At 45.5% G+C, this 25,058-nt stretch overlaps 1 protein-coding gene across 2 annotated transcripts; it reads left to right on the plus strand.

The window, feature by feature from the left end:
- The first annotated feature begins 21,210 nt into the window (after nt 1-21,210).
- LOC109774771 (MATH domain and coiled-coil domain-containing protein At3g58410-like) lies at nt 21,211-23,786 on the plus strand. Of its 2 annotated transcripts, XR_012181162.1 has the most exons (4): nt 21,211-21,575; nt 21,871-22,768; nt 23,161-23,327; nt 23,424-23,786. XR_012181162.1 is itself a non-coding variant. In XM_073496050.1 (3 exons), the coding sequence occupies exons 1-3, from the start codon at nt 22,695-22,697 to the stop codon at nt 23,573-23,575; spliced, it is 393 nt and encodes a 130-aa protein (XP_073352151.1). In that variant the 5' UTR covers nt 21,211-22,694; the 3' UTR covers nt 23,576-23,786. The 2 variants fall into 2 exon arrangements, 1 of the variants encoding a protein (XP_073352151.1); XM_073496050.1 differs by having other exon boundaries at nt 21,211-22,768.
- Nucleotides 23,787-25,058: the final 1,272 nt, after the last annotated feature.

The raw sequence follows: 25,058 nt of genomic DNA on the forward strand, positions 1-25,058 counted from the left end.
AAATAGCGATATTCGGAAGGCTCTTGCTGAACTTTGTATGAAAAAGCGAATGTTCCTATCTGGGACTCCGTTCCAGAACAACTTTGCAGAGCTTCGTACCATCATGCGCCTGTTACTTTCGCCTAATGATGAAGACATGGTTTTGTTGAATCCTTTGACACTAGACAAACGTGACATGAGGGGGTCGAGGATCGGGAAATAGGGTACGTAGAGGGTCGTGGATCGCCGAGCGGTCGAGGGTCTGGCAATGTGCACAAGTTGATCCAAACCCTAGAAGTGCTGCCGAGGCTACCCAAATTTACCAAGTTAACAGAGTGTTGTCGTCGAGGCCACCCTGAACCCTTGAAGCATTGCCGAGGCCATCCCAAACCCTAGAGAAGCATCGAGGCCACTAATATGATTCCTTGTTGTGATTAGCTAGCTAGGTCTACGTTTGCCACTAATATATCCATCTGTCATGTCTGTATAATAATTGCCATGTTGTAATATTTGCAGTAACTATGGAGCACGTCCGAGACGAGGAAGCAGAACAGGTGTTGGGGGGCATAATCGCAGCCGGAGGTGATGTCATGTCGTATCTCAACGAAACCGATGGTCTGGAAGGAGAGGGTGAAGCAGGCTACGGTTATCGAACAATGGAGGAGGAAGGACATGATTATGATGGCTCCGGTGACCGAATGCCGGTGCAAGAAGGAGACCGTGATGACGCTCCGGTGACCGAACAGAGTCCGGCCAGGTATATATATATATATATATATTAATTAAGCCTGTGCTGACTAGCTAATTGATGCATTCATTGTTTTGGTATGTACACATAGTAACTCTCGTCTTTCTTATTTTTTCTAGCCCTCCGGATCGAGCACAACTTCGGTAAAGAGACGAGGCCCAAAGAAAAAGTTGCGCTCGGATGAAAGGTTCACGATCACAGCAATCGCGCGCGATGGCCAACCGATTGAACCCATCCGGACCAAGGAAGCATTTTCTGCTCAGTGCGGGGTTCTTGTTAGGGACATGATCTCGATCAGCATCCACCAATGGTATAAGCCTAAGAAGGAAGACCCCGAGGTGTCTTATGTCAATGATAGGCAGGAAGATGATCTTTGGAACGCGCTGAAGGCAAATTTCACCCTACTGCCAGAGGAGGATCCGGAGAAGCCAGTTAAAGAGCCATTGATCAAGTCTCATGCTCTTAAGAAGATGGCAGATCTATTCAGGAGGTGGAAGAATGAGCTGAAAACAATGTTTGTCGACAAAGAAAAGACACCAGAATTCACCGGCCGTTATGAGAAGATCAAAGAATACTGGGACGCATTTGTGGCCCACAAGACATCGGACAAGAGTAAGAAGATGACAGCGACAAACAAGATAAATGCTGCGAAGAAGGAGCATCACCATCGCACGGGGTCAGGTGGCTACCTCAAAGCCCGGCCGTTATGGGCCAAGGCTGAGAATGACCTACTTGATAAAAGGGTCGAACCGGAGACATTGAACTGGCCAGACCGTTGCCGGACTTGGTTCTTCGGGGTTGGCGGAACCTTGGACCCTGTAACAGGGAAGTGCGTTTGGATGAACGAGCAACTGCGAATACCCGTCACAAAGCTTCAGGACTATATCGCCGCAGGGCAGCAAGGGACGTTCGTTCCAGACAGAGAGAATGACGAGCTCACAATGGCCCTCGGGAATCCTGAGCACCCTGGACGGACGCGAGGCACGCCAGGCTCCGTTCCGTGGAAGGCTGGGTTTCCGGACGCAGGCAGTTACAAATGCCAGGAGAGGAGGAGGAAAGTGCAGGATACCCAACTGCAGAAGATGCACGCAAGGTACAAGCGCTAGAGGAACGAGAAGCAGTTCACAGCAAGCGACCTGCCGAAGCTACCCCGCCATCTCAGCGGAGAAGCAGCGTGGCTTCCACCGAGCTGCTTCAGCTGGAGCCTGTCTTCACGGCTCCTGCTAGCTACCCTGTGGATGCTATCACAGAGTCTCAACATTGCCACCTTATGACGCAATGGCAGAACTGGAAAGTCAAGGCAGTTGTCGGCTCTGTTCGACCTCCTGAACCCAGCGCAACTTTTCACTGCCGTCCAATTCCAGAAGGATATGCTAGGGTGACGGTGGACGAAATAACGGAGGGATTTGAGGAGCTTGAGCTTGACCACCCTACCGGTGAAGGGGAGACTCGGCTGGGTTCTGCTCTGAAGACTCCATGCCTATGGCGGAAGGAGCTCATCAACCTTCCGAACTGGACGCCTCCGCCTCCGCCTCCTCCTCCGGCGAGTCAGGGCACTCCGCCTCCTCCTCCGCCTCCTCCTCCTCCCGCGAGTGATCAGGGCACTCTGCCTCCTTCTCCGGCGCGTGGCGGCACTCCGCCTGCGCCGGCGCGCCCGAGCAGCCAGCCTCCTCCTTCTCCGCCTCGTCAGCAAGGGCGGAAGAGACCCACCGCCGCTCTGGCTGCTCCGGCGCGTCGTAGTGCTTCTCCTCCGCCTCATAAGCAAGGAAAGAAGACAGCCGCAACCGCTCCGTCTGCTCCGGCGTCTAGTAGTACAGCCAGAGGCGGGAGGCAATACAGATTCGGCCCATCTCTCAAGCCTCTAGAGAAGTTTGTTGGGGAACGTAGTAATTTCAAAAAATTTCAAACGCACACGCAAGATCATGGTGATGCATAGCAACGAGAGGGGAGAGTGTCGTCCACGTACCCTCGTAGACCGTAAGCGGAACCGTTATGACAACACGGTTGATGTAGTCGTACGTCTTCACGATCGACCGATCCTAGTACTGAACGTACGGCACCTCCGCGATCTGCACACGTTCAGCTCGGTGACGTCCCACGAACTCACGATCCAGTAGAGCTTCGAGGGAGAGTTCCGTCAGCACGACGGCGTGATGACGGTGATGATGATGCTACCGACGCAGGGCTTCGCCCGCTACGATATGACCGAGGTGGATTATGGTGGAGGGGGGCATCGCACACGGCTAAAAGATCAATGATCAACTTGTGTGTGCATGGGGTGCCCTCCTCCCCGGTATATAAAGGAGTGGAGGAGGGGGCCGGCCTCCTAGGCGCGCCCCAAGGGGAGTCCTAATCCCACCGGGAGTAGGACTCGAACCCTTCCAAGAGTAGGAGTAGGAGGGAATGAAGGAGGAGAAAGGGGGAAGGAAAAAGGGGGGCGCCCCCCTTCATTGTCCAATTCAGACTAGAGGGGGAGGGGGCGCGCGGCCTGCCCTGGCAGCCCCTCCTCTTCTCCACCAAGGCCCATGAGGCCCATTACACTCCCCGGGGGGTTCCGGTAACCCCCCGGTACTCCGGTATTCATCCGAACTTGCCCGGAACCCTTTCGAAGTCCAAACATTGTCATCCAATATATCAATCTTTATGTCTCAACCATTTCGAGACTCCTCGTCATGTCCGTGATCATATCCGGGACTCCGAACTACCTTCGGTACACCAAAACACATAAACTCATATTACCGATCGTCACCGAACGTTAAGCGTGCGGACCCTACGGGTTCGAGAACTATGTAGACATGACCGAGACACGTCTTCGGTCAATAACCAATAGCGGAACCTGGATGCTCATATTGGTTCCTACATATTCTACGAAGATCTTTATCGGTCAAACCGCATAACAACATACGTTGTTCCCTTTGTCACCGGTATGTTACTTTCCCGAGATTCGATCGTCGGTATCTCAATACCTAGCTCAATCTCGTTACCGGCAAGTCTCTTTACTTGTTCCGTAATGCATCATCCCGCAATTAACTCATTAGTTACATTGCTTGCAAGGCTTATAGTGATGTGCATTACCGAGAGGGCCCAGAGATACCTCTCCGATAATCGGAGTGACAAATCATAATCTTGATCTATGCCAACTCAACAAGTACCATCGGAGACACCTGTAGAGCACCTTTATAATCACCCAGTTACGTTGTGACATTTGGTAGCACACAAAGTGTTCCTCCGGTATTCGGGAGTTGCATAACTCATAGTCATAGGAACATGTATAAGTCATGAAGAAAGCAATAGCAATATACTAAACGATCAAATGCTAAGCTAACGGAATGGGTCAAGTCAATCACATCATTCTCTTATGATGTGATCCCGTTAATCAAATGACAACTCATGCCTATGGCTAGGAAACTTAACCATCTTTGATTCAACGAGCTAGTCAAGTAGAGGCATACTAGTGACACTTTGTTTGTCTATGTATTCACACATGTACTAAGTTTCCGATTAATACAATTCTAGCATGAATAATAAACATTCATCATGATATAAGGAAATATAAATAATAACTTTGTTATTGCCTCTAGGGCATATTTCCTTCAGTCTCCCACTTGCACTAGAGTCAATAATCTAGTTCACATCGCCATCTGATTTAACACCAATAGTTCACATCACCATGTGATTAATATCCATAGTTCACATCGCCATGTGGCCAACACTCAAAAAGGTTTACTAGAGTCAGTAATCTAGTTCACATCGTCATGTGATTAACACCCAAAGTGTACTAAGGTGTGATCATGTTGTGCTTGTGAGAGATGTTTAGTCAACGGGTCTGCCAAATTCAGATCCGTATGTATTTTGCAAATTTCTATGTCTACAATGCTCTGCACGGAGCTACTTTAGCTAATTGCTCCCACTTTCAATATGTATCCAGATTGAGACTTAGATCTAGATCAGTGTCAAAACTTGCATCGACGTAACCCTTTACGACGAACTTTTTGTCACCTCCATAATCGAGAAACATATCCTTATTCCACTAAGGATAATTTTGACCGCTGTTCAGTGATCTACTCCTAGATCACTATTGTACTCCCTTGCCAAACTCAGTTTAGGGTATACAATAGATCTGGTACACAGCATGGCATACTTTATAGAACCTATGGCTGAGGCATAGGGAATGACTTTCATTCTCTTTCTATCTTCTGTCGTGGTCGGGCTTTGAGTCTTACTCAATTTCACACCTTGTAACACAGGCAAGAACTCTTTCTTTGACTGTTCCATTTTGAACTACTTCAAAATCTTGTCAAGGTATGTACTCATTGAAAAAACTTATCAAGCGTTTTGATCTATCTCTATAGATCTTGATTCTCAATATGTAAGCAACTTCACCGAGGTCTTTCTTATGAAAAACTCCTTTATGCTTTCCAGAAAAATTATACATTATTTTCGATCAACAATATGTCATTCACATATACTTATCAGAAATGTTGTAGTGCTCCCACTCACTTTCTTGTAAATACAGGCTTCACCGCAAGTCCGTATAAAACTATATGCTTCAATCAACATATCAAAGCATATATTCCAACTCCGAGATGCTTGCTCCGGTCCATAGATGGATCACTGGAGTTTGCACATTTTGTTAGCACCTTTAGGATTGACAAAACCTTCTTGTTGCATCATATACAACTCTTCTTTAGGAAATCCATTAAGGATTGCAGTTTTGACATCCATTTGCCAGATTTCATAAAATGTGGCAATTGCTAACATGATTCGGACAGACTTAAGCATCGCTATGAGTGAGAAAATCTCATCGTAGTTAACACCTTGAACTTGTCGAAAACCTTTTGCGACAATTCGAGATTTATAGATAGTAACACTACTATTAGCGTCCATCTTCCTCTTGAAGATCCATTTATTCCCAATGGCTTGCCGATCATCGTGCAATTCCACCAAAGTCCATACTTTGTTTTCATACATGGATCCTATCTCAGATTTCATGGCCTCAAGCCATTTCGCGAAATCTGGGCTCATCATCGCTTCCTCATAGTTCGTAGGTTCATCAAGGTCAAGTAACATGACCTCCAGAACAGGATTATCGTACCACTCTGGTGCGGATCTCACTCTGGTTGACCTACGAGGTTCGGTAGTAACTTGATCTGAAGTTACATGATCATCATCATTAGCTTCCTCACTGATTGGTGTAGGAGTCACAGGAACAGATTTTTGTGATGAACTACTTTCCAATAAGGGAGTAGGTACAGTTACCTCATCAAGTTCTACTTTCCTCCCACTCACTTCTTTCGAGAGAAACTCCTTCTCTAGAAAGGATCCATTCTTGGCAATGAATGTCTTGCCTTGAGATCTGTGATAGAAGGTATACCCAATAGTCTCCTTTGGGTATCCTATGAAGACACATTTCTCCGATTTGGGTTCGAGCTTATCAGGATGAAACTTTTTCACATAAGCATCCCAACCCCAAACTTTAAGAAACGACAACTTTGGTTTCTTGCCAAACCACAGTTCATATGGTGTCGTCTCAACGGATTTAGATGGTGCCCTATTTAACGTGAATGCAGCTGTCTCTAATGCATAACCCCAAAACGATAGTGGTAAATCGGTAAGAGACATCATAGATTGCACCATATCTAATAAAGTACGGTTACGATGTTCGGACACACCATTACGCTGTGGTGTTCCAGGTGGCGTGAGTTGCGAAACTATTCCGCTTTGTTTCAAATGAAGACCAAACTCGTAACTCAAATATTCTCTTCCACGATCAGATCGTAGAAACTTTATTTTCTTGTTACGATGATTTTCCACTTCACTCTGAAATTATATGAACTTTTTCAAATGTTTCAGGCTTATGTTTCATCAAGTAGATATACCCATATCTGCTCAAATCATCTGTGAAGGTCAGAAAATAACGATACCCGCCGCGAGCCTCAACACTCATCGGATCACATACATCAGTATGTATTATTTTCAATAAGTCAGTTGCTCGCTCCATTGTTCCGGAGAACAGAGTCTTAGTCATCTTGCCCATAAGGCATGGTTCGCAAGCATCAAGTGATTCATAATCAAGTGATTCCAAAATCCCATCAGCATGGAGTTTCTTCATGCGCTTTACACCAATATGACCTAAACGGCAGTGCCACAAATAAATTGCACTATCATTATTAACTTTGCATCTTTTGGCTTCAATATTATGAATATGTGTATCACTACGATCGAGATCCAACAAACCATTTTCAATGGGTGTATGACCATAGAAGGTTTTATTCATGTAAACAGAGCAACAATTATTCTCTAACTTAAATGAATAACCGTATTGCAATAAACATGATCAAATCATATTCATGCTCAACGCAAACACCAAATAACAGTTATTTAGGTTCAACACTAATCCCGAAAGTATAGGGAGTGTGCGATGATGATCATATCAATCTTGGAACTACTTCCAACACACATCGTCACCTCGCCCTTAACTAGTTTCTGTTCATTCTGCAACTCCCGTTTCGAGTTACTACTCTTAGCAACTGAACCAGTATCAACTGTCGAGGGGTTGCTATAAACACTAGTAAAGTACACATCAATAACATGTATATCCAATATACCTTTGTTCACTTTGCCATCCTTCTTATCCGCCAAGTATCTAGGGCAGTTCCACTTCTAGTGACAATTTCCTTTGCAGTAGAAGCAATTAGTTTTAGGCTTGGGTCTAGCTTTGGGCTTCTTCACGGGAGTGGCAACTTGCTTGTCATTCTTCTTGAAGTTCCCTTTCTTTCCCTTGCCCTTTTACTTGAAACTAGTGGTCTTGTCAACCATCAACACTTGATGCTTTTTCTTGATTTCTACCTTCGCCGATTTCAGCATCGCGAAGAGCTTTGGGAATCGTTTCTGTTATCCCTTGCATATTATAGTTCATCACGAAGTTCTAGTAACTTGGTGATAGTGACTAGAGAACTCTGTCAATCCCTATCTTATTGGGAAGATTAACTCCCACTTGATTCAAGTGATTGTAGTACTCAGACATTCTGAGCACATGCTCACTTGTTGAGCTATTCTCCTCCATCTTGTAGGCAAAGTACTGTCAGAGGTCTCATACCTCTTGACACGGGCATGAGTATGAGATACCAATTTCAACTCTTGGAACATCTTATATGCTCTGTGGCGTTCAAAACATTTTTGAAGTCCCGGTTCTAAGCCATAAAGCATGGTGCACTAAACTATCAAGTAGTCATCATACCGAGCTTGTCAAACATTCATGACGTCTGCATCTGCTCCTGCAATAGGTCTGTCACCTAGCGGTGCATCAAGGACATAATTCTTCTGTGCAGCAATGAGGATAATCCTCAGATCACGGACTTAGTCCGCATCAGTGCTACTATCATCTTTCAACATAGTTTTTCTCTTGGAACATATCAAAAATAAACGGGGAGCTACATCGCGAGCTGTTGATCTACAACATAGTTATGCAAATACTATCAGGACTAAGTTCATGATAAATTAAAGTTCAATTAATCATATTACTTAAGAACTCCCACTTAGATAGACATCCCTCTGGTCATGTAAATGATCACATGATCCAAATCAACTAAACCATGTCCGATCATCACGTGAGATGGAGAAGTTTTCAATGGTGAACATCACTATGTTGATCATATCTACTATATGATTCACGCTCGACCTTTCGGTCTCCAGTGTTCCGAGGCCATATCTGCATATGCTAGGCTCATCAAGTTTAACCCGAGTATTCTGCGTGTGCAAAATTGGCTTGCACCCGTTGTATGTGAACATAGAGCTTATCACACCCGATCATCACGTGGTGTCTCAGCACGAAGAACTGTCGCAACGGTGCATACTCAGGGAGAACACTTGTACCTTGAAATTTAGTGAGAGATCATCTTATAATGCTACCGTCGAACTAAGCAAAATAAGATGCATAAAGGATAAACATCACATGCAATCAATATAAGTGATATGATATGACCATCATCATCTTGTGCCTTTGATCTTCATCTCCAAAGCACCATCATGATCACCATCGTCACCGGCGCGACACCTTGATCTCCATCTAGCATCGTTGTCGTCTCGCCAACTATTGCTTCTACGACTATCGCTACCGCTTAGTGATAAAGTAAAGCAATTACATGGCGATTGCATTTCATACAATAAAGCGACAACCATATGGCTCCTGCCAGTTGCCGATAACTCCGTTACAAAACATGATCATCTCATACAATAAAATTTAGCATCATGTCTTGACCATATCACATCACAACATGCCCTGCAAAAACAAGTTAGACGTCCTCTACTTTGGTGTTGCAAGTTTTACGTGGCTGCTACGGGCTGAGCAAGAACCGTTCTTACCTACGCATCAAAACCACAACGATATTTCGTCAAGTATGTGCTGTTTTAACCTTCAACAAGGACCGGGCGTAGCCACACTCGATTCAACTAAAGTTGGAGAAACTGACACCCGCCAGCCACCTGTGTGCGAAGCACGTCGGTAGAACCAGTCTCGCGTAAGCGTACGCATAATGTCGGTCCGGGCCGCTTCATCCAATAATACCACCGAATCAAAGTATGACATGCTGGTAAGCAGTATGACTAGTATCGCCCATAACTCACTTGTGTTCTACTCGTGCATATAACATCTACGCATAAACCTGGCTCTGATACCACTGTTGGGGAACGTAGTAATTTCAAAAAATTTCCTACGCACACGCAAGAACATGGTGATGCATAGCAACGAGAGGGGAGAGTGTCGTCCACGTACCCTCATAGACCGTAAGCGGAAGCGTTATGACAACGCGGTTGATGTAGTCGTACATCTTCACGATCGACCGATCCTAGTACCGAACGTACGACACCTCCATGATCTGCACACGTTCAGCTCGGTGACGTCCCACGAACTCACGATCCAGTAGAGCTTTGAGGGAGAGTTCCATCAGCACGACGGCATGATGACGGTGATGATGATGCTACCGACGCAGGGCTTCGCCTAAGCACCCCTACGATATGACCGAGGTGGATTATGGTGGAGGGGGGCACCGCACACGGCTAAAAGATCAATGATCAACTTGTGTGTGCATGGGGTCCCCTCCTCCCCGGTATATAAAGGAGTGGAGGAGGGGAGGGGGCCGGCCTCCTAGGCGCGCCCCAAGGGGAGTCCTACTCCCACCGGGGTAGGACTCCAACCCTTCCAAGAGTAGGAGTAGGAGGGAAGGAAGGAGGAGAGAGGGGGAAGGAAAAAGGGGGGCGCCGCGCCCCCCTTCCTTGTCCAATTCGGACTAGAGGGGGAGGGGGCGCACGGCCTGCCCTGGCCGCCCCTCCTCTTCTCCACCAAGGCCGATGAGGCCCATTACACTCCCCGGGGGGTTCCGGTAACCCCCCGGTACTCCGGTATTCATCCGAACTTGCCCGGAACCCTTCCGAAGTCCAAACATAGTCATCCAATATATCGATCTTTATGTCTCAACCATTTCGAGACTCCTCGTCATGTCCATGATCATATCCGGGACTCCGAACTACCTTCGGTACATCAAAACACATAAACTCATATTACCGATCGTCACCGAACGTTAAGCATGCGGACCCTACGGGTTCGAGAACTATGTAGACATTACCGAGACACGTCTCCGGTCAATAACCAATAGTGGAACCTGGATGCTCATATTGGTTCCTACATATTCTACGAAGATCTTTATCGGTCAAACCGCATAACAACATACGTTGTTCCCTTTGTCATCGGTATGTTACTTGCCCGAGATTCGATCATCGGTATCTCAATACCTAGCTCAATCTCATTACCGGCAAGTCTCTTTACTCGTTCCGTAATGCATCATCCCGCAACTAACTCATTAGTTACATTGCTTGCAAGGCTTATAGTGATGTGCATTACCGAGAGGGCCCAGAGATACCTCTTCGACAATCGGAGTGACAAATCCTAATCTTGATCTATGCCAACTCAACAAGTACCATCGGAGACACCTGTAGAGCACCTTTATAATCACTCAGTTACGTTGTGACGTTTGGTAGCACACAAAGTGTTCCTCCGGTATTCGGGAGTTGCATAATCTCATAGTCATAGGAACATGTATAAGTCATGAAGAAAGCAATAGCAATATACTAAACGATCAAATGCTAAGCTAACAGAATGGGTCAAGTCAATCACATCATTCTCTAATGATGTGATCCCGTTAATCAAATGACAACTCATGTCTATGGCTAGGAAACTTAACCATCTTTGATTCAACGAGCTAGTCAAGTAGAGGCATACGAGTGACACTTTGTTTGTCTATGTATTCACACATGTACTAAGTTTCCGGTTAATACAATTCTAGCATGAATAATAAACATTCATCATGATATAAAGAAATATAAATAACAACTTTATTATTGCCTCTAGGGCATATTTGCTTCAAAGTTACCATACGAGAGGACCATGGAGGAAAAGCGAAGATCGTGGAAGCTGAAGTGAGGGACTTCTTTGAAGGGGTGAAAGCAAAGAAACATCCACCTTCGGAGGAGAAGATAGATACGGTGAAAGCAAAGCGCACTATCGATACCCTGAAGAAACCACCACCGTCTCCGCCGAAAATAACTATGAGCGCATTATTGAAAGGTCATATATCGAAGCGGAGCGGCCGGGAAGTACTATTAGTGATCGAAGGTTAGCAGAACGGCGAGCTGGGAAAAAATTGCCCAGCTCGGCGAACAAGCGAACCAATCGTGCCCCCCGCTCAAGGCGTCTAGCGATATCGTCGCTAATTATCCAGAGATTTTGTCCAATACCAATCTTGGAGATTACCTGCCCGACGATGTACATTATGATACAATGGAGGTGGACGAACACAAATACCATTACGGGAAGCCTCTCGTCAAAGATTAAAGATCTCTAACAACGATGATTCGAAGATTCCATGATTGGTACATGAAAATCTGCAGAGAGTCTGGGGGGAAGGATACTTTGACGCTGAGAGTTAAAGAGGAGCACGACCTCGTTGGAATTGAACTGTTGACTCTTCCATTTGAGGAGTTCTTCCAGTTTTTCAATCAAAAGGCCCTCGATAAATTAACGGTCACTTGCTACTATCTGTAAGTACTACTTCTGTCATTAAGTCTCTATATATAGCTCAGCTCTTTAATTGCATGTATATATGATTATCCTCACTATATTATTCAGATTGAAGATCGTTGAATGCAGAAAAGCAGAAATCTATGATATTGGGTTCATTAACACAAATCTCATAGATGAATTTACGGTTAAATTTCATGCTAAAGACACCGAGGAAAACTTGCTCAAATCATTGCTAATAAATCAAAACAAAGATAAAATACTCTTTCCTTACAACTTTAAGTGAGTGCCATTGTCTTGTGCATATTCGGTTTCCCTTATTACTCGAGGTTATAGTAATGTAATTGATGAGTTATGTATGCGTGCACAGGTTCCACTATATTCTCCTAGAGATTAAGCTTGAGCAGGGACTTGTAACCGTCTTAGACTCGAGACGAAAAGATCCCGAGGAATATGCGGACATGACTAAAATGCTCAAGAAGTAAGTTCAATCGATCATTATCGCACCATATCGACAACTTTGTTCATTTCCTAATATCAAGTAATTGTTTTCTTTGTCTCACAAGGTTTGAAAACTATTCACCACACAATCTTCGGGACTGCCGGGGGAGCTGCGATTTACATACTCGAAAGTAAGTACTACTAGCTGGCTGGTTCCGCGCATATCGATCCCGTTGATTCTAGCTACTTTCATCAATGCCATTTATAATGCTCCATTATCAGTTTGATTGACCTCTATTTCTCGTAAAGTGCTTGTGGCAGGAACCCAGGAATGATTACTATGGATACTACGTGTGCGAGTTCATCTACAACGCGACCTGCAAAAATAAGCGGGGCTACTCTAAAAGACAATATGATGTGCGTAAGCAATAATATTCACAATTTCATTTTATTACACCATCATTTATGTTAAGTTTCATTCATATATATGTATTAACCCCCTTCTTCAAATTAGACGTGGCAGATGCGGAATGAACTCCTACCACAAGATCGCATGAAAGTGATTCAAGAGGAATTGGCGGCATTCTTTCTTGATCACGTCATCAATAAAGCCAGAGAATACCATGTGGAAGTTGAGTTCAAATGTTAGGGGATTGTAAGAGATCTGATATTGTATATATGTAGCCAGTAGCGTCGGATAGATATACGAAAACTTGTTGTTCGACCAATCTCTCGAAGAAGGAGAGGTCGATATCACTTCTCTCTGTATGCATATGTTCATGACGATCTTCCATACTTAATGGTTTCCTTCATTTGCTTACTAGCTAGCGTGCCGAGTCCTCTCTTTACGTATAGTACGTAGCGTCGACCAAGCACGGAGATAAGAGAGGACACTTCTCTCTATTAATAATTAGCTACCTAACACAATATATGAAACACCTAAATTAACCATACAAAACCCCCCAAACCACCCCCTTCAGAAAAAAAACAAAAACCCTAGTCCTGAAATGCTGACGCGTGGTAGCTTATTGGTCCCGGTTGGTGCTACCAACCGGGACAAAAGACCCCCCTGCCAGGGCAAGCCGCAGCGGCCACGTGGAGCCCCATCTGTTCCTGTTGGTGTAAGAACCGGGACTAAAGTTATAGGGCTTTAGTACCGACCCTTTAGTCCCGGTTCCCCAACCGGGACAAATGGGCCTTACGAACCGGGACAAATGACCTTTTTTCTACTAGTGTTAAAGCACAATACAGTCACTGTACTTCAAAATACGCTCAGTACGGTCACTGAATACGAGTTGTGGTGATTATACGGTCACTGCTTCTCCGTAGAGAACCGTATTTTGCTCGGTTGAACAGTCAAATAGTCTAGGGCAACCCTGACTCTATAGGTCCCACATGTCAGTGAATATTAGAGAGAAACGAAGAAAAATAAATGCGTGCAAGGCTGGGGTTTCGAACTTGCGACCCTCGGGAAATAAACATCACGCGCTAAGCACCAAGGACGTCATCATTTTTGTTCTAAGCCGACGGTTAAAGTTTAACAGTATATGTACTGCATGCATATTTTTAACAGGTTTTTTTTTCATTTGTGCTGTGCGTATGCGCTAGTGTGTGTTATGCGTAACTTTTTATTTAGAATTTTCCTATGAGTGCGTATGGTGTGTGCATGCGTGCGGCCTCTACCTGATGTCCATGGAGACAAGAACCAGCGCCATGCTCGACAAGCCGGACAACGCCGTCGTCTCGATGCCGTGACGTGCCTCGCCATGGCCAACCCCTTCGTCGTCCTCGAGACACTCATGTTTTTCTTGTGCTTGCTGCCTGCTGCGGTCAACGTGCTCCTACTTGACACATGCTCTTCATCAATGTGCTACTGCATGGAGTCGTCCTCGCACGTGAGCCGCTCTTGATCACCTGCCGGGTCAGTTCCTCGAAGAGCCTCATCGCCTTGCCACCATGGCCCTAGCACTCGCCCTGCCTCTTGTGCCTCCTGTCGTTGGTTGTCTCGTCTCCTCACGATCCGAGTCTGAGAAGCTCTCGTCGCCCATCATCGTCAGGCATGCAGTCGCCTTCGTAGACACTTCAGGCAGTAGGAGTAGAGGCGGCTCATGGGTACTCATACGTGCTTGTGTGCTCGCGTACGTTGCCCTGGTGCTCTAAGGCCGTGGTCGTTGTCGTCTTCGGCTCTGGTCCGTTGTCAAGCAACGACGACAAAAAGATGCTCCAAGAGATCGCGCATGGCGCAGTTGTGGGCAAGCTCTTCGCCTGATGTCCTCGCAGATAGCGCACACCTCCATGCACCCCCCAGTGTTTGTGCATGCATGTGTTGCGTACGTGCATTGTTGTGCGTGGCCGCATAGGTGCTGTGCCAGTGTGTGCGTGCGGGACGGAGCCAGAAAATAGAGATGGGGGGCAAGACCTAGAAGTGTAAAAGCCATAGGATATATATAGACATATAATGTTGTACATATTGGAAGATCTAGGGTCGATTTCAAATGTGTTGTGTTCTCCTAGCTAACCAACGGCACACCAAATTTTGGTGAAAGGGAAGGAGCACCAACGCCTCGTTAAAAAAAATAGTTTTCTAAACAGGACAAGGTAATGGAGCTAGGGAGACCCAAATAATTCGATCACAATCAAACATGGAGCTAGGGAGACCCAAATAATTCGATCACAATCAAACAGTGGCTATCAAACTCATCAACTCCAAATACTAGAAGAACGCCCGTGCGTTACAACGGGGCCACATTAACTTTAAAAGTTCAATATCAATTATGTTAATATTACATTTAATATTCTCATACATATTAAGTGACATTGACGACCTTTTTTACCATCAAATTCTCACACACACACCCTCCCCCTCCCTCTTCCTCACTCTCCCCCCCCTCTCCCTCACTCGGGAGGTGGGACGAAAATAAACCCAGAACGGAGACTACCAACTGAGACATTAGGAGTAGAGATCATTTAGTTGATAAGAATAAATAGAAAACGGTGTTAAAAAGGAGGAACAGATTAGAATACATTGAAAAACCAAATGGACGATGTAAAAGGGGATTCGCCCTGTCCCCCGGGCCTTGCCACCGAACCGGCTCAGCGGTCCAGTCCCCGCGCGGTCGTCTTCTCCTGTTCCCCGAGCCGCGTCGCTACAGAGCCGGGCTCCCGCCCGACCACCTCGCTGCCGTCGAAGGGGAATGGATAAGGGTGACGCTCTTCCTTCCCTGCCCCCATGGCCTCACTCCTCCTCGATGCCCCCTCCCAATCCACTTCTCCTCCTCGCTCGCTCGATCCCGTCGATCTGGACGAAGTCAGACGCCACGGCCACCATGACCGACCCCGTCCACATGGCCACTGCCCTCCCTGCGGGCTAGGAGCTTGTCGAGGAGCTCCGAACGCCTTCGCTACTTCGTCTGCGCCAACGAGATCAAGTCCAGCACCCCCGCATCGACGTCGCTGCCGTCTTCCGCAACCTTGGGCCACCGTGACATTGCCGTTCGATCCACGCCGCCCCGAGCTCCCATGTCTTCCCCTAGGGCGCCATTGACACCGCCATGATCTCCTCTTGCCTTTCCCCTGTTTCCCCTCTCGTTTGCTCTCGTTAGGTATTTCGCCGTGGCCGAGAACTGCCGTCCGCCATGGCCATTGCAGGGGTAGCCACCGAGCTCCTCGGATTGACCCCGTGGCACATGCCCGCTACTATGCACGCCCATGCCCGAGCCTGCCGCTCTTCTTCCGCGCCCGCGGGGCCACTCCCTCTCCATGCCCACGCCCGTGCTATACCGCGTCGGTCGCGCCCGCCGCTGCCGTCGCGCTCGCCGCAGCCACCGCACCACTGTGCCCCGCGCGACACACACCCTGGCCGCGCGCCACACTCTCGTTGGCTGCGCTCGCCCCGTCTGCTGCCGCCTATCCCTTCGCTCGCCCTGCTGTCGCGCCCCTGCCTCGCGCCTCCTCCAGTCGTGGCCATCTTCTGTTGGCCGCCCCCTCAGCCACGCCGGCCGCATCTCTACCCTCCACCATCGGCCGCTCGCCTCGCCTGCTACGTGTTGCTTCCTGCTGCTATGCGCTGCTCTACCGCTAGTACGCTGCTGCGCCATGCCCTCGACACCGCCGTGGACAAATGTGGCGGAGGGATTGTTAATGGAGTACGAGAAGGAGGTGGCGGAGAAGGTGTGGAGAGGCAGGAGGTCTGGTGCGGTGTCACCTGGCTGTGGTGGAGGTGTTTATGCGAGAAGGAGCCGGAGTGGAAGGAGAGGTCACAATTGGAAAGAATCGCAAAAAAAAAAATCATAACCCGGAGATCTCAGTTCAAAAAAATGCTAATATCTATGGAGGGGTGATTTACTTCAATAGGTGGAAAACATAGAAAATATTGGTTGTTATCAAGGAAAGGTAAAAATTTAAGAAAGTTAGGATTTTTGAGCTGATTTCCATGCAAATGGGGTTTTATTGTCTGGTAACGTGATATCAGTACCTGCCCGTTTGTGACGTGTCTGATTAGGAAAGTTTGCGAATGTTAAGAAACTATTTATTGGGAGGAAAGTTGTGACGTGTCTGTTATTTGTTTCCTAAAACAAATTTCACTAATAAGAGAAATCAATTGATTTAGATAAGTTAGGAAAGTTAAATTAAAAATGTATTATTTGTTTCCTGAAAATCTGTTATTTGTTTCCTAAGACAAATTGAACCAATAAAAGGAATCGATTGATTTGCATAATTTAAGGAAGTTAGATTAAAATGTATTATTTGTTTCCTGAAAATCTGTTATTTGTTTCCTAAGACAAATTGAACCAATAAAAGGAATTGATTGATTTGCATAATTTAAGGAAGTTAGATCCGTGATTTGTTATACGTTAGGAAAGTTCTGGTTGTAATAAAGAATGGAGAGAAAAATAAACCGATGACCAGGGTGGGAGGAGAGACGAAAAAAACTCAGCGAAAATAAACCGCGGACCAGGGTGGGAGGGGGTGATGGGACGAGAGACGAAAAAAAACAGCGAAAATAAACCGCGGAGACGATTCACCAACTCGTCCATTAGAAGTAGAGATTTTGGTCAGGCACATGGGGCTCTGATCTAAACAGGCCCATGATAATCAAAGACTACGTAGCTATTGATCCAAAATTTGATTTATGAGACAGCATCAAAGACCGACATTTTCTAGCTAGTTCTTAATATTTGTAGTTCTACGACTACACTTCTACGATTTGAAAGACGCGAACGAATTTGATGATAAAAATAAACTAACCGTTTTTATCATTTGGTCAAGCTCATCCGTGCGGCCGGCCGGCCAGAATGCACCGTAGATAACAGGAGGCGCTTGCATATCTCCTTCCCTTCTCGACTGCCAGATTCGATAGACGATCTAGCAGGCGGTCTGCGGCCTGCGGCCGGCGGCAACCTCGAACGCAGGAGCAGATTGGAAACGAAGCGATTAGATGGGATCTTTTTTTAAGAGGTGATTAGAGGAGATCTAACTGTGCCTTCGGGCGGGCGTATTGCTTCCGTTGTGGGCTGCTTTCCTTTTCTCATTTCCAGGAATTTGGGCCTTTTGCGTGCAATTGCTTGGAAAAGGTACACGGGCCCTAGCTAAGGGAGCCCATAGGGGGGGCGAAGCAAGCCACGCCCAATTATAGCGAGAAAATGTAGCGAACAATCTGATCGCTATCAAGGGGGCGATGCGATCGTCGGGGGGGTGGGGGGGGGGGGGGGGGGGCCTTGCCCCCCCCTCTCGTCCCCCCTTGAATCCGTCCCTGCGTGCGTGCATGCTGTGCATGTGTGTGCATGGTGTGCGTGCTGTGCATGCGTCGGTACATGCGTGAGCATGTTGTGCGTGCGTGCGTGCCGTGCATGCGCTTGTGTGCATGCATCGGTGCATGCGTGTGTTTTTACATAAAAGAAGATTTTAAGATAGTAGTCCAATGTTCTATCTCGAGTGGTTATCCATACTAGACTGCAGTGGATAGATCTCGGTTTGAATTCCCACTGTTGCGCGCAGTTTTTTTTATTTGTTCATCGCCGAAAATCCTGAAATAAATTCAAGAATAAATGCAAGTCCACGAAGTGCCATGCAGATAGAATACGGTGCTCTACGTAGAAGTAGTGACCGTATAATCATGGTAACTCGTATTGAGTGACTGTATTAAGCGTATTCTAAAGTACAGTGACCGTAGTGTGCTTTCACCTTAACTTCACGGACCATCAATGTATCTATCTCTAGCCTATAGTACTGGCTGTACTACTTGGTTCATCCCATCGCTGGCCAAAGAGCTCATCTCCCTCCCCGGTACACAGACGCTTCTCCTTCTCTAAACAACTTTCTCTGCACGGGCAAGACATGCCCCATCATCATCATCTGGCAAGGGCGATGGGGGCGGCGGCAGCGGCGGCCGCGCAGAACAACGTGGCCAATCCTCCGGCTGCAGCAGCAAACAACGTGGACAATCTTCCGGCAGCGGCGGTAATGTGATTCACAAGATCATTTTGTTGATATATGTTGATGTTGCTTCTCTCCCTCTTTCTTTCTTTCCTTGCTTTGTTTTCTCCACGCTATCGGTCATAAATTAGTTAAGTTGGCATGCCTATATTGGAATTGAGACTATACAAGTAGTTCGTGGCAATTGCTTAATTATTATGGAATTAGGGTGTTTTGACATTGAGATTTCATTCGAGTAGTACGCGTTCTTGTTTCAACTTGCCAGATCTAATGTTTTGTTCATAGACGGTATACTAATTATTACATTGCCGTTTCGGAGTCTGCCTACTTTTTATGAGTGCTGCCATTTTCGTGTGTTTTTTCGACTTACACGAAGCAGGGCACTGACCCAAGGGCTGTCCTACCGGCGCCGAGAGAGCCCCACTACACCCAGAGTGAGAAAGAATGCTTGATGGCCGCTGGCTACTAGTACTTGATTCCATCTATCCGTAACTCCGCATAGAGCACACACACTTCCGCCCTGGCCCTGCATGTTTCAGTGGTGTAGCACGTCCCCTTTTGGTAAAGAATAACGGGGAAGATGCCAAGCAAAATCATTCAACTTCGAATGTACCTTGGTCTGCCATATGGACGACCAACCCTTGATGCTCCGCTCGACATTTGATGCACTGCTCTAATGTTCCAGCCACTCCTTCCCGCGCAACTTTATTTTCATGATAAGTGATATGAAGAACGTACCGGAAATAAACCCTTTGGATCCCCTCGCCAGGCCCAAAAATCCTCAATCTTTCGAGTACATAGAGGTATGTTCTGAATTGTTGGGTTGAAAGTCTCAAGAAATAAAATATGAACAAGGTTTTTGGCGCTGATCATTTTAAACTGAATTTGGTGTTTGTTCATGACCTTCACAAACTGGTATTAAACTACCGCGACGTAAAAGCAAGAATCGAATTGTGTGGATGTGGTCGAGGTCTCAACACGATCCTTCGCCAACTTGTGCATCTAGGCCATGCAATTCTTTATTATTTTCAGGCTTATGTGGAAGTTGGTCGTGTAGTGGACAATGTGACCACCATGAACAATGGTGACAGAGAAGAGAACTGGTAGCATGGATAGGGTGCAAGGGGTGAAATTTGTTTCTTCCGATGCAACGCACGGGCCTTTTGCTAGTTCCTTGCCTTAAGGGTGTCCCTTCCAAGCTCTCGACATGTGAGTACCAAGCTCTCCAATTTTTCCTTTTTGAGAAAACCAGGCTCTCCAAATTTGATTGTGTAGTTTGTCCTGAATTTTGGCCCATTCATTTATCGGTCCGGGCCCGCTGGCGGCCGGTCCAAAAGGCCAACCAGACCGAGAGGCACGGAAGGAACGGGTTCAGCCCGAGTCCTCTCCCTTCCGTGGGCCTGCTCCTAAAATCCCGGAACCGTCCGGTTACCGGAAACCAGTCGTCGAGTTCTAAAAAAACAAAAAGTCGTCGCGATCCCACGAGTCCAAACCGTAGAATACGGAGCAGAAGCAGCCTCCATAAACACCCCCCTCTCCCTCAGCTCCAGCAGACGCCGTCCCAGGAAGCAATTGCGGAATCTGCGCCGAAGTTCAGCCAGGTTTTTCTCCTCTCTCCGACTTTTGCTTTCGCCTTCTACGTTGCAGGGTTTCGACCTAGTATCAAGTATGGACTTAATTTCTTGGTGATCCTCTGGGAAAGAAATCGGGTTTATGTTCTTATTAGTTTTGATTGAGTTAGCTACTGAAACCGCCGTCTGAATTGTCTTGGGAGTACCCCTGAACATTGTGGCAACATGAACAATTTTCGTATGCCTTAGTAAACTGTCTGATCAAGCTATGCAGTATCTTTATCAAAATTAGATGTCCTTTCATTGTGCCCTTACCATGGCTGGCGCGATGATCAATTTCACTTGCAGGCCAAGAGGAAGGGGCGGAGCCATGGGCAACTCCGGCAGCACAGGTATGTTTGCCCGCCCAATTCAACTTCAGACTGTTTCTGCTATAAGTCTGTCAGAGGCAATTCACAACAACCACCCCCCTTTAAGTACATGTCAGGTTAAAAATAGGAGACTGTAGCTTTAAATTGAGGAAGCTGAGCACTGGCCACCACCATCATGTCGATGAATTGACCAGATGACTGCAAAATGCATATTCATGTGTTGAATGTAGCAAAGCTTTTGCAGAAACACCACCGATGCATTACAGCGTTGGTCCTAATGCTTATTGATAACAACCAACAGTAGAGACTATATATATTGCTTAATCCAAGGGGCTAAACGGGGAAGGATCTCTCCCTTGACTTTCCGTTCTTAGGTCGAAGTGAGATCTATCCACGAATAAACTCGGTAGCACCCCAGCGGAGTCCCCATGGGGAGGATCCGAACGCGGGTGGGCGGGTTCAACAACCGGAACTCCTGCCACTGAGTTAGCGCTTAGTTCTCGCTATTTATTTATACATCGAGAAAAGTGGCCTCTTCAAAACAAACGAAAAAGAAGAGAAAAACGTATGTACTGTCGTTTGTACCCCAGATTCATGACATGATAACTACCATAATATACTTGTGGTCACTTTTCACAAATCACTCTATGCAGGATTTTCATTCATATACTCTGAACATAGAGAACTATTCTGCATCATTCCATTTTCCCCATGGTGAATATTGCAACTTGTTTATCTGGAACTGCAACTTGCACATAAATTTGCTCATACCACACTCCTTTTTTCTCTCTGTTATATAACTTTGATTTATGCACTTGTCAAATTTCAGCTCCTGCACCGCTAGGAAAGACCCATGTTCCAGATTTAGAATGGAAGGTTCATGACTTCTCAGCGCTAGTTGAGACGAAAGCTATCTCGGCATTATCTCCTCCTTTTCACTGCTCTGGGTACAAGTGGTACGCATCATAACGCAAAAGGAACATTACATAATTAACTTATTGGCTGTATAAATATCATCTGATTATTTCTGGTGTGGATATAGTAACTATCTGTTAACTAAGTTCATAATAATTTAGGATGTTGATTACTCAGAAATCATGTTTCAGTCAGGTTGAAATATCAATCACAATCACGCAAACCCATGAAAAAGCCGAGACAATGAAGCTTGATAGGAGGCATGAAGTGAAGAAATTAGGCTTGATTCAGTTATGACTTCCAAACTTACTTGGTTTTCTTCAATTCCCTTCCCAGGTTCCTGCAAGTGAACCCTAAGCACAAACAAGATGATAAAGGAAATCAATATGTTGCTCTTTCTCTCGGGATATCCCCTGTATGCTTGGAGCTAGGTCACACAGTGCATGCAGAGTTTGAGTTGTCAATATTCAAGCATTCAAAAGGAATGTATTGTGGATCCAAAGGTAGACTTATGAACCTGTTTTTTCACGTACATCCATCCTATTTCCCCGCAAAAAAAATAAAATAAAATCCATCCTATTAGCTGGGTCCATAGTCTTAGTGCATCACAAGTTTAATGTCGTAACATGATCAATTACTTTTCCCGTTAACAAGTCGCTTCATATTTTCTTCACTGTTAAGTTTATCACTGTGAGTCACACTTGAGACTCTTCTGATTCGACCAGTGTTCATATGCATGTTGTCTTTTACTTTGATAATCTTTATTTTGATGGATTTCACTACTTTGATCTCTCCTTTAATGCTTAACTGGGGTGAAAGTTGATTATATGTTTTTTCGAGGTTAAAAGTTTATTATATGTTATTTGAGATATATTGAAGTTTTTATTTCTCTAATTTTTAACTTTTACCTAAACACAGCTAACTACAACTTCGATGTCAAGAATACCTACTCAAACAAGGAATGCTTGATTCCTCTTGAGGAGCTACTGAAATCATCTACTTTTCTAGTTGATGATAGCTGTGTCTTTGGTGCGAAGATATTAAAAATTGATGTCTCTTCTCCTGAAAAGAAGGTTGTCGTGGTTCAGAAGAAGGCTACCACAGTTCAGAACCTCTTTGTCCAGAAGAAGGGATTCATCAAAGGGACATACACTTGGACCATGGACAATTTCCTAGAGTTGGACTCTCAGCGTCCTGTCCGTTCTCCTACGTTTGAAGTTGGCGGACAAAAATGGTATTCACCTATTTCCAGTGTTTTTTTCTTCCGAAAAGGAGGATAACCCCCGGCCTCTGCATCAGAACGATGCATACCTATTGCCAGTTGCATCACAAATTGTATATACATAAATACCATGCATGTGTTATCCAACATTATTGCTTATACATATGCTTTAGCTCCATACCTAGTTACTCATAGTAGCCAGAAGCATCTTTTAGTGTTTGTGTCAACGAACACTGCCGATGGCCGATGGCCATGTCTTTGTGCAAGGCAATGTTTATTGTCACTTCGGATGTCCATTTTAGTTTTATCTTTAAGCATGGAACCAGAGAACACTACTTCTAGTATATCTACAGTAACATTTTCCCAATTGTATTTGAATTGTCACTTCCCATTCTTGTCAACAGGTACATCGGCATGCATCCGCGTGGTAACAGGAGCAGCACTGATTGCCTCACCTTGGGCTTGTACCTGGATTCTTCGGATGAGCTCTTTATCGAGTCTAGGAAGGTGGTTCAAATCAGTCTGTCTATCCTGGACCAAAAGAATGGGAAATACTTCACTAAAACTACAGGTTCAGCTGTCCTTATTAACTATCAGTGCAGTGTGTGAATTACTGTTTGTAACCCCCTGATAATTACAGTTCATCCTACTTTTGTGGTGATGGCAGGTCTCTTGGTGTATACATGTCCAGAAGGCTGGGTATTGTCCAACTTCTTGCCACTCAAGGAACTCAATGATATGTCCAGAGGCTATCTTATAGAATCAAAGTGCGTCCTCAAGGCAGATCTCACTATCTTTGGATCATCCATTGACGGCTAGATCTTTTCCCTGTGGCTTAATGGAGAGTTAATGCGCCTTCATCCTACTACTAGTTAGAGTTATACATATGAGATAGTGTTGCTGATTTGTTTGATGTTCTTATATGGTACTTATTAAAGATGAACTAGTTCACACGAAGTTGAGAAATGATTTCTATGTATATTACCTTTAATTTTATTTTTTGAGGAATCTAATATATTGTTTGCAAGTACTTCAATGAGTATATCGATGATGCTCCTGCGATCATGTTATCAGTTGATGAGTTTCTTCTGCATGTGGTTCCATGATCACATCTTCATGGACTCGGGCATTTTCAAATGTTGGCTTTGTCCCTTTGAAATTGTTGTAATTTCTCTGATCTGCCATTCTGCTTTGCGGAGGAGCCACAATGTTCGGCAGCCATCACACTTTTAGCAGTGTTTAATTGTTAACTGAACTTTTGCCAATCCTTTTACCGGATTTGAAGACAAATTGATTACTTGAAGCATACATTGGCTTTTTCGTTTTCTACGTTTGCATATTTAGCAATATGAATTCTCAGCAGTCAGTTCTTGATGAATAGTTGGATTAGTGTGATGATGATAATTCTTTGATTGATTGTGATGAGGTGGTCATATCTTTTTTTTGGGAGGGGGGGGGGGGGGGGGGGTGAGGGTGGGTGGGTTGGTCTTGAGAACCAGATCCTGGTATATTAACAATGTAGTGATCCTGGGAATTCACATTTTGTTCCTCTTGTTTAATTTTGCTGCTTCTTTCTTTCATTCCTTGTTAATTTTGCTCTGTTTTCTCCACACTATCGGCAATAAATTAATTATAAGTTAGCATGTGAGCTGACATGTGTGTGACATTTGGGACTATACGAGTAGTTCGTGACAATTGCTTTATGGAATTAGGGTGTTTTGACATTTCATTCGAACTAAAGCCGCTCCGTACGTACACGATCTTGTTTCAACTGGCCAGATCTAATATTTTGGTTGGAGCTACACATACACAGAGACAGAGATATGATATCTACGAGCTACTACTTGATTTCTTTGTCCCTCACGAAATCTGCTGGTAGATCATAAAACCAAGATGTTCATTTGGAACTGTATGGCTTATTGTTCAGATTCATATGTACTCCTAGGTCGGCAAGTAGACACTCGACAGGTTGCAATTCTACCTCTGCCGGTGGCTGGAGGAGTTGAGATCGAAAATGTAGTGCTCGTATCGGGCTGAAGTGAACTGACTTGTTGAGCTTAGCTGCAGGATTGTGGCTTGTGGGCGTCTGTGTATGGTCTATGGGTGTATATCGTCGGCATGCTGGTTTTTGTTGCTGTGATGATTCCGCTGATGCAGAAATCATGGAATCGGAACTAGTTAGAGAGCATCAAGGTAACTTATGCGTCGTCATCCTCTGCAGACATGTTTCATTCAGGCCGCCTACTAGCAACTTCCTTAGAACTAATGACCTATCAGGTGTTTTTCTCTTGTACTGGTACCT

The sequence above is a fragment of the Aegilops tauschii genome, chromosome 1 (genome assembly GCF_002575655.3).
Source record: "Aegilops tauschii subsp. strangulata cultivar AL8/78 chromosome 1, Aet v6.0, whole genome shotgun sequence".
NCBI classification, from domain to species: domain Eukaryota; kingdom Viridiplantae; phylum Streptophyta; class Magnoliopsida; order Poales; family Poaceae; genus Aegilops; species Aegilops tauschii.

Excerpts from the sequence above, each read along its gene's own strand:
- LOC109774771 (XM_073496050.1), top strand. The coding sequence starts at position 22,695 with ATGGACAATTTCCTAGAGTTGGACTCTCAGCGTCCTGTCCGTTCTCCT. Across the intron at positions 22,769-23,160 it reads GAAGTTGGCGGACAAAAATG|GTACATCGGCATGCATCCGC; the intron begins GTATTCACCTAT and ends TCTTGTCAACAG. Across the intron at positions 23,328-23,423 it reads ATACTTCACTAAAACTACAG|GTCTCTTGGTGTATACATGT; the intron begins GTTCAGCTGTCC and ends TGGTGATGGCAG.